The sequence below is a fragment of the Amblyomma americanum genome, chromosome 10 (assembly GCF_052857255.1).
Source record: "Amblyomma americanum isolate KBUSLIRL-KWMA chromosome 10, ASM5285725v1, whole genome shotgun sequence".
In the NCBI taxonomy this organism is placed as follows: Eukaryota; Metazoa; Arthropoda; class Arachnida; order Ixodida; family Ixodidae; genus Amblyomma; species Amblyomma americanum.
In genome coordinates, this window is record NC_135506.1 from 23,097,277 (window position 1) to 23,107,111 (window position 9,835).

The 9,835-nt window shown below is 46.5% G+C and overlaps 1 protein-coding gene across 1 annotated transcript in view; it reads left to right on the plus strand.

The window, feature by feature from the left end:
* LOC144108080 (uncharacterized) overlaps positions 1 to 7,867 on the plus strand; it is a 30,328-nt gene extending 22,461 nt beyond the window's left edge. Inside the window, exons 7-10 of the mRNA XM_077641360.1 lie at positions 1,363 to 1,501; positions 3,831 to 3,998; positions 5,786 to 5,908; positions 7,651 to 7,867. Coding sequence (XP_077497486.1) covers positions 1,363 to 1,501; positions 3,831 to 3,998; positions 5,786 to 5,908; positions 7,651 to 7,839 — 619 coding nt within the window. The 3' untranslated portion in view covers positions 7,840 to 7,867. The remainder of the gene's footprint in view (positions 1 to 1,362; positions 1,502 to 3,830; positions 3,999 to 5,785; positions 5,909 to 7,650) is intronic.
* The last annotated feature ends 1,968 nt before the right edge of the window (positions 7,868 to 9,835 follow it).

A 9,835-nucleotide genomic window follows, 5' to 3' on the forward strand; every position in this document is an offset into this window, starting at 1 on the left:
TTTTAGTAAGCCTATAGACTTCACAACTGCTAGCCCATGTGCACATGTGCCCATGTGCAACTGCTAGCCCATGTGCATGTGCACAAAACCTGCTTAATTTCGACATGATTCACTTTTGGGGTGTAGTATACCGCTAATGGCTCGAGCTTAGTTTAGAACCATTTGGGAAAAGCCGCATTTCACAATATCATGCCAGGCACTGCTATTGAACGTAAATAAGTCAGTCTCAAGATGGACGCCTGCGTGTACGGTCCTATTCAATCGCTTGTAATGCAAGCGTGAGTGCTTCGAAACTTTTAAAATGTGCTGGTTTGTTTACATTACGTCTTGTAATGACATAAATGAGCGAAAACTATAACTGAAAGCCTGGAGGCAGTGTTGGGTCACGATGAAACCCATAAAAGCGATATCCCTGATATACAATTACAGCTTTTAATGCTGCCTCTGTAAATATGTACTTCAGTATACGGGATCAGGGGCCAGCACAGTGGCAGTTTTAGGTGACCGCATACTTCCCAAAGGACAACAGCACCACGTATCCAGATTGAATCTTCTTGATACTGATAGGTGCACAGTTAAGAACTCCTGTAGCTAGCGTAGTAAAGAAGCACCCCGCGAGTAAAATGTGCGATGCTTTGCAAAAATCGCCCTATTCTTCAGAATATCAGAGATCCGACTTGACAGCAATAGAAGTCCTTAACATAATATAAATCTAACAATATAGATATAATGATATAATATAATATAATAATATAAATAATATAAATCTGCATTTCACCGATCATCTTTCAAGACCAGGCACTTGCGGTTGAAATCGTCGCTGCTCCTGAAAGACCCATTGGAGTATGCTGTACGGTTCCTATAGCTGGACTGGTTGGCGAAAATGTGTGGTGAAAGTGGTACTGCGCTAATGAATGCGAGAGAAAGCCGAAAAAAAAAACTTGCCCTAGTTGCTCTTTAGCTCACAACTGCTTCCACTGGTCCGGGCATACCTCCTCCTCAATGTAGAACGAATATTTTTTTTCTTTCGTATCACTGTGACAGAGAAACGTTACGAGATCCTATAGGACTTCGCTGCCAGCGTCCGATTTGTACGAACGTGTAGCAACTACATATACTACTGTATTAACGCCATCCTTTGAGACTTATTCGTAGTTTTTTTTTTGTCGGCGTAACTGTTCGGTGCCGTACATGTTATTCACTAACCAAAGACATTCATGTTTTGTTTGTAGTCTAATAATTATTTGATTGTTGGGGGTCTGCTCAATGTTGGACGTGCGGAATGAAGATGATGAATGGAGCACAGTGGTTAAACAAGAAATTTAATCGATAGTATGTCGTAAATCCGCTTGTTGTCGGCAGGGAGATACTGTGGCTGGACGGGTTCGTGGTGCTCACGCACTTAATCGACGACGACCGCGAGTGGAATGGCGGACGAATCTTGCCGCCTACTTCCTGGGTAAACCTGAGTATGCCTGACGACTCCTACGCGTACAGTCTCGTGAGTATCAAGATCCTCGCATTACTCATGATAGCTCTACTAGTTTTGGAACAGCAGAAAAGCGAGCACACGCGCAGTCGACAGCATGGCTGCGGGGTTCAGCACCATCAGCCATGGTGCCGCTGGAAGCAGTATAAAAGGGCAGTGTATGGTAGGTCGACCTTTCAGCGATGCCATCTCTTAATTCAATGTCACGACCACCCTAAACTCCAAATTCTGCCGTGACTTGAGCTAGCAGTAAAACTACACGCCGCTACCGAAAACTTCCTCACTTGGATTCAGAATTTCCTGTTTGAGGCCCTGTTTGCTCTGAGAAGCTCGAAGACTCTATCATTTTTGAAGCAGCGACATAATATGGCTTTCCAAGATTCCCTGGATATCCGTCAAAATTCACCTCTCGTCAAATTTTATCCTTGAAAATTTCATGAAGGGAAATTCTCCGAATAGAACATTACTGCCTGCCAGTGCTGCCTTTAACCGCCGCTATCATGAGCACCATCTTAGTGATGCGGAGTTAAGGTTGGTTCACCGGAAAATTTTTCAGTGTGCCGCATTGCTAATTTTCCCGCAAACTGATCGGGAAGCTTTCTTAGATCAAGAATGAGCTGCCAGCTAGAAACAACGTGTGAGCTAGTGCAAATTAATTACGCGTCATACTCTTTCCCTTCCAGTCGATCCCGGTCGCGAAAAGGTTGCTATGAAGTCGATACTTAACGCCACTCGATGTCCCGTTTTTAAGGCTAATCGTCATCAGTTCACGTTGTTAGTCCTCCTTAAGCGCAGAATGCACAAGTTTCACACTCGTTCGTACATAACAGTCCTCGCACCTGACCACACATGACCGGTACAAAGCTTAACGTTTTGCAAAACGAGTATTTTCTCGTACCTTGAAATACACAGCCACAACCGTCATGCATTTCCAGAAATCTAGCTGAGTAACTGTAACCGAGAACAAAGTGCCCCGAAATCAAAACCAAGAGCAGCCCTTCCCTTACGGCGCGGTTCAGGTGTCCAACGATATATGAGACAAATACTGCTCCATTTCCTTCCCCAAAAACCAATTATTATTATTATTATTAGCAGCTCTCCGAATCCGCGAAGAAGCAGTTCGTCTAGAGAGTCTAGGAACCATACGATAGCCGTCCAATCAGAACTCAGGATCTGAATCCAAATCGTCCACTAGAACACCCTCTTCTGTTTCACGGAGCAATAACACTTGCTCCGGATCGCCCATTGGAGTACGCCTTAACCGTATTTGTCCGGGTTATGTGCTATACGATGGAGTTCCTCAAGCCTACTATATGTGTACTGAGATAGTAAATTTTGTATTGTATTGGAGAATATTCTCACTGAGAAACGGTTGACGTAAGCAGGGCTGGTTTACTTGCTTTAGTTATACGCGCAAGACGTTGGGACGCGCAAGGCAGCAGGCAGCACGAGAGATGAAGAAGACAAAGCATCTAGCCCCGAGATGGCTCAAGGCTTGCCAACTGCCAGGAAATGCACTTTAGCCGCTGTATGGCGCCACTAGAGGAGTTAGTAGTGTGGCAATATGTTGCGGTAGTGCGTTTGTGTGTCGCCTCCATGACGCAAAATTCCAGCTTATTTCTTCAGCGTGATATGACCAAGAACAGGAATTTTTTTCGGTAGTTCTTCTGAAAAAGGCCGGGAGCAGCTACCGGATTTGCTTTTCCGCGAGTGGTGGTGTGGTCCCCAGTAACTATATTAACAAAGTGACAAATGAAATGTTTTATGCCTTTTGGTCCGTGCGTTTCAGATACCCGGTCAGGCGGTCTAGGCTGGCTTCATTGCCCCATTTTCACAAGTAGAATGGCATACGAGTGCAACGTTCTCCTGCTTTAAATTGTCGTATGTTCACATCTTCAAAAGAGCCGGTTGTATTCTTTTTATAGCGAAATAAAGAATTCACACGGGCACATTAGAAGCTGTTGATGCCTTTATATTGAGTTTTGTGCCATTTTTTCAAGGTTGTGTTCACAGATTCCTACACGTCTGTCTGCGCACGACCAGAGATCTCGTCTGGGCATCCAGTCGTGGTTAGATGTTTCCCGGATGTGTCAAGAAGTAGGCACGTTGACGCAGTGAAGATGCATCTAAAATGCATAGTCGCCACTTCAGTTTTGGTAACGTCACTCCTGTCCAGGCAATGGGCGAATTGTATGACCGACATTACATTTTTTCCCCCGAATGAAGCTTCTAACGCTTTCGAAATTAAAAAAGGACTTGCTTGTCGATATTGCAGACGCCCTTGCTTAAGCATCCAGCGCAGTGCACTACCACTAACTTGCGCATGGTTTTTCTTGCACAGAGAACTGGACACGAAGCTCTGGACTACTTGGCGAAACAACCAATGAATGGCACAGCCCTGTTCCTCAGTGTGACGATGGCGGCCAGACGCTACACTCCGGGCGAGAAGAATGCTTATCTCAGTGAGATGCTCAAGAGTAACGAGACCCTGTTGGTCGATGTAGTGGATGTAAGCCATCGATTTGCTGTTACTGGTTCTGATGGGGCTACGTGTGAAATCGAGAGAGAGAGAGAGAGAGAGAGAGAGAGAGAGAGAGAGAGAGAGAGAGAGAGAGAGGAAAAGCACGCGGGAGGGAGCAGCTTTTCAGAAGCGCTACTGCATTTACAGGGGACGGGAAAATATAAGGGTGAGGGTACAGTGAGTGGTGTTGACGTCGTGAAGCTGCTCGCGGCATATTAGTCGAAATATACATATATGCAAATATACAAATAGGCGAAATGTGCGTTTGGATTTACTTATTGCATTGAGAACCAGGAACAAAAGAAAGTTGATGAACATAAGCACTTAGGAATTTTGATCTCATCAGATTTGAAATGGAATATACATGTTTCGTATATAACATTTAAGGCACTTACTGCGCTCTATTCGTTGAAGCGTTCCTTAACACCTGCTGCCCCTGACACCAAATTATTAGCGTATACCTCACTTGTTCGTCCAGTACGAGAATATAGCATAATTTGTTGGTTTCCGTCGACTATCCACAGCATTGATCAATTAAAAGGCGTTCAGCAGCGAAAGGCCATTCGATTCATCTATAACAAGTACCGCCGTACGGCGATTCCCCTACAGCACTGTTACGCGAAGCCGATCTTCCAACAAAACAAAATAGGGCGAAATTCTTGTGGCTAAAGTTTCTTTTTCTACTTTTAAATGATGCATTAAAAATAAGTACTTGTCATTTTATAACTCAGTAAACTCGAGAACAAAGCATTCTAAGCACATTACCGAGTGGAGATTTCATAGTGACACGTTAAAATCTTCGTTCTTTCCACAAGCCATCCGAGATTGGAATGCCTTGCCGAATGATGTGGTCACCTGTGAATCGTTTGAAGCTGTTTTCGAAGGATTGTCAAATCCTGAATCGTAATAAGTGCACTCTTTTGGAATTGTTCGTTTTTATTTTGTTTTCTGTGTACATGATTTATCGGATTGTATTGCGTTGCCTTGTTCTTTTTTTCCAGTTATTTTGAAAGCAATGTTTTCTTTTTTAATTATTATTTTCATTCCTGCTCTAATCTGACTGTAAACATTTTTTTATGTGTGTATGTAATTTATCCATGTCCTTCGAAAGCCTCCACAGTGAGGCTAGCAGTATATTGTAACTAAATAAATAAATAGACAAATAACTAACTAACTAACTAACTAACTAACTAACTAACTAACTAACTAACTAACTAACTAACTAACTAACTAACTAACTAACTAACTAACTAACTAACTAACTAACTAACTAACTAACTAAATAAATAAATATATTGGCTATGAATTTAGATGCTACTGGTTCAGACGAGGCTATTCACACGATAAATAGCGAAACGGAGATGGAGAAGGCAGGGTTAGGAATGTTTGGCTGCAGAAGCAGCATTATAAGCTAACCGCGTAGCTTAGAATACGCCGGCGCCACTAATACCTCCGGCGTCTGCAAGCGACCCGTACAGAGTGACCCGTTGCCAGCGCTGTCCAGTCAGGGCGCTCTTGCCCCCTGTATTCGTAAACACGGTGTTGTTCTGTAGCATCTTTCTCTGCTTGGCAGGACTGGCAGTGCCAGCAGAAGCAGTGAAAGCTTAAACGGACGAAATATGTCGACTGTGACAAATGACGTCGCTTTTTTTTTCGAGAACGGGTTCCTGGCTGTCGCAATAGCCTTGAACACATTAAGAACGAATCCACTGTAAGCGACGGTCAGTGCTGAGACATTTTCGCTCACACATCTGTTACACCTCGCCGCGACGCAGTACTGCAAGAACGGCAACTACGAGCTCGGTTTCTCGGAGAAAGATCCCGTGGGGCCCTTCTATTCAAGTACGAAAGAAGAGAGGTTTATTGCCTTCGACGACTCCCGCTCAATAGCAGTTAAGGTGAGCGGCCACTCTTCCAGGTTATTCTAACCTGGCGTTGTTTCTTTTGTTGACACTAACGAAGGAAGCAGAGCACTGCATCCGGCTAGGCGCGGTTCATATTGACGCTAACACTCCACGCCGGCATTGTACGCCTAGCCCGTCACGTCGACGAAAGTATGCCAAGAAAAAACCCTTTGCTGAGGCACAAAGCTGTTCCCAGTGAGAACGCTGAGTTTTAACGTAAGGGAATGGCGTTCGGCGTTGTCGCCAGGTTTGATACCAGTCTGCGATGTTTATTTGCGGGGGGAGGGGGGGGGGGGGGTTAACGTCCCAAAGCGACTCAGGCTATGAGAGACTCCGTAGTGACGGGCTCCGGAATTTCGACCACCTGGGGTTGCTTAACGTGCACTGACATCGCACAGTACACGGGACTCTAGAATTTCGCCTCCATCGAGATTCGACTGCCAGGGCCGGGATCGAACCAGCGTCTTTCGGGTCAGCAGCCGAGCGCCATAACCACTCAGCCACCGCGGCGGCCCTGTCTGCGATGTATGTGCATTTAATATATTAATGCGTTTGGATAAAACCGTCATTAAGCAAAAGGTGTCCGTGAAGCCTCGGAATGAGTAAGCAAAATGGAGAGAGGTAGAACAAAAACGAGAGGGAGAACGAAGAAGAAGAAGAAATAGAAGAAGAAATTCCTCCTTTAGTCGCGGCGCCCATGGCTGGTGCATGTTTTCGGAGAGCGGACGTGCACTGGGTCAGTGAATCTTGCGACAGCGCTTGTTTGTGTATAGTTCGCTGGCAGAACGCGTGCTTTCCTTTTATTTTTGTTTTAAAGAGTGGAGGATGCAGGGGTGAGTGCGCTCTACATTAAATCTTCCCTTTGCACGCAGGCTGCTGCGGAAAAAGTTTTACAGCGAAAGATGTTACAGCTTTAGCCATAAACTATTGCCCTTCATTCTACTGCGGAATATACATCGTGAGCCGCGGTGCCTCAATTCCTAAGTGAATTAATTTATTTGAACTTAATTAATAGAATTTAATGCAAGTTAAATCATTGAAATTTATTTCAATTTCCACCCGCCACTTAACTGTATGTACCACCTGCCAGCCCAAGCGTGCGGGTGGCAGCTACCTGCCAGGATGGGAAGTGGAAAACTGGAGAGAGGGAGCTCTCCCTCTCCACCTTTAGGGTAGATATGGAAGAGGAAAAATGAGAGGGTTGGAGGTGACGGGTAGCCTAGTGGCTAGGGACAACGGCGAGAGGGGGCACACTAAAACACGAATACGCCTAAATGGGAGTAAAAAAGGGAATAAGCTGTGCTCTAGATCACTCTTTTTCATAAAAGGGAGTTATAAAACGAGTTATACTGTAAAAGTAGACGGCTTACTTCTTTTTTACGCCTTTCGCTTTAGAGGGGAGGAATGCGCGACTGGAACCTGGCTGGCACGTGAAGAACACAGAGGGTGGCTGCCCTGGAAGGAGGAGGTTATGACGAGTGTGGAGGAATGCGCATCCCGCGGGTTGCCCTCATGTTACCCTCATGATACCCTCCAGTTACCAAAGGTTACCAAAGCTCAAATTACCAAAACCTTTGGGTTGCCATAGCTGTAACAGCTTTTGTTGATTCATGAGATAAGCCGGTTAGCCTAGCTCTACAAATAACAAAAGTAAATAAGCCAGTTCATTTTTAAAATGACATTGTGTGCTTACAAACTAACTCCTTTTCTACTGTCTTGTTTTCTGCGCGCATCAGTTCTGCCAAGGCAAGAAGGACCGGACGTCGCTCAAGTATGGCATAGCCGTGTTCGACGTTGAAATGGACGACCCCGAAAACAAATGCGGCGAGGGTTCCTACGCGAGGCTGAAGTCCATCAGGAAGCTCGTCGACTATATGAACAACAATTTCACCTCGCCGAGCGGTTTCTCGAACTGCGCAAAATAAACTTTGTGCCTTTGGTATTAAGGCTCAGAAGAGGACATTCAATCGTACGGAAGTGCTAGCTTTCATTTTCTGAAGTCCCGACTAACGTGTTGAACAAACACTTTCACTTAATGGCTTTACAGCTTTCCGAAGTACAAAGCGTTTTAAAAGAAATGAACGAGGTGAGCGTGAAATTTTAGGTAAGAAAATGCACCGTTGCTTCAATTGCCTGAAGTCACGAAAGCGATAGGCGAGAAATGTCTGGCAATTTGAAATGAAAATCTTCAGTTCCAGCAAACGAGTAATAAACAACAGATTAGCTGAATTCGACGAACGACGGTGGTCACAGGTTTCTTTAAACAGCAAAGAATCGGCGCTGCAATCTGTGCTCACACAAATATTGTAGCGATAGCTACATCATACGGTAGCATTTCGAGCATTCAGCCACCCTGCCGCCACGCTATCACGTGGTTGGTCACGTGACGTGGAGCAGCTGCCGGCGGCGCGGCGCCATGGCTGATCACGTGGTTAGTCACCTGGTTGGTCACGTGACGAAGTTCCACTCGGCCAGTTGTAGCTATAGCATCACTCCAGGTTTAACCAGTGCTAAACGACCACCGATTTTTTTTTTAAATGCCGGGCACAGTGGAGCAGCGGTTAAGCGATGTGCCACTGGCCTGCAATGGCAGGTGCTCCCAGAGGTGGGCCTTGTGCTGCACAGGTTGCTGTTCCCGAGCGACCAATCATTAATTTAACTGCCACCTGCCACTGTGGGCAGTTTGCCCACTACTAAATGGGCAGGTTGCGATGACGCAGCAAGGTCACGTGACCTCGATGGCCCATCTGCCTCTTATAGGTTTCGGTCTGAGGACCACCTGCCGGAGTCATGCTCGTGGCTTTCCGCTCACAACGCCGACACTTTCTGGAGAACGGGGCATTTAGCGCTATCGCGCTAAAAAATTCAAACCGTAAAAAAAACTGTCCCCCACGTACGAGCTTCCACCACCCACCCGCCCGCGCGCCTCCCCCTTACCGCGGCCGCCAGCCGCCAATGCACACGCGCAGATGCCTCCATCGGCGCATGCGCACTAGCGCCCGCGGTAAGCGATCACATTAGGCATTTCATGTTACACTTGTGGTATTATTAGTTTTTATTTTACATATAAGTTATTTTACACTTGGATTATTATATTTTATATTATGTTACAGTTAGAGTATTAGTTTTTATTTGTATTGTTTTACAGTTGTGCTATTTCCGCAGCGGAGACCTGCGGAAGACTTCCCTTTGTATACGTGTACCCGTACAGTACACGGGCGTTTTCGCACCCGTTCTCCAACCTGGGTGCAGTCTCCGAGGCCGGGTTACCAGCCCGTGCACCTGCCCGACGCAGTCGCGTAACGCCTTAGCCACTGCGCCACCTCGGAGAGTAACTACCAGTAGTTAAGGGCGCCTTATATGTGTGCAAGGTCCAGCGATAAGCACTTTTAAGCACCTTGGCCCCAGATATACCCCCGGGCCACTGCCCTGCGATGGCAGGTGCTCCCGGCGGTGGGCTTAGTGCGACCCAGGTTGGTCTTCCCGAGCGACCGATCATTAATTTAACTGCCACCTGCCACGCAGGGCAGTTTGCTTACTATCCGGTGGCCAGGTTGTGATGGCGCTGCAAGGTCACGTGACCTAGGTGGCCCACCTGCCTCCTAGGTTGCTCTCTGGGCATCACCTGCCAGAGTGATGATCGCGATCTTTCGCTCACAACCCCGACTGCGGATTTTCTGGAGAAAGGGGCTCTTAGCACAATCGCGTTAAAAAACTGAAGGGAGGAAAAAAATGGCTGTGGTTTAGTTCTGGTTAAACCTGGAGTGACGCAATAGCTACATCTGGCCGAGTGGAACTTGCTCAGTCGAATTGCAAAGCCAGTGTTCCGCCGTTCCGTTTCACTGGGCGTTACTTCTTCACCTTCGTCCCACTTGACACGGCGCATGCGCACAGCTGCTGCGCGCCGCGCTGCCGGCAGCA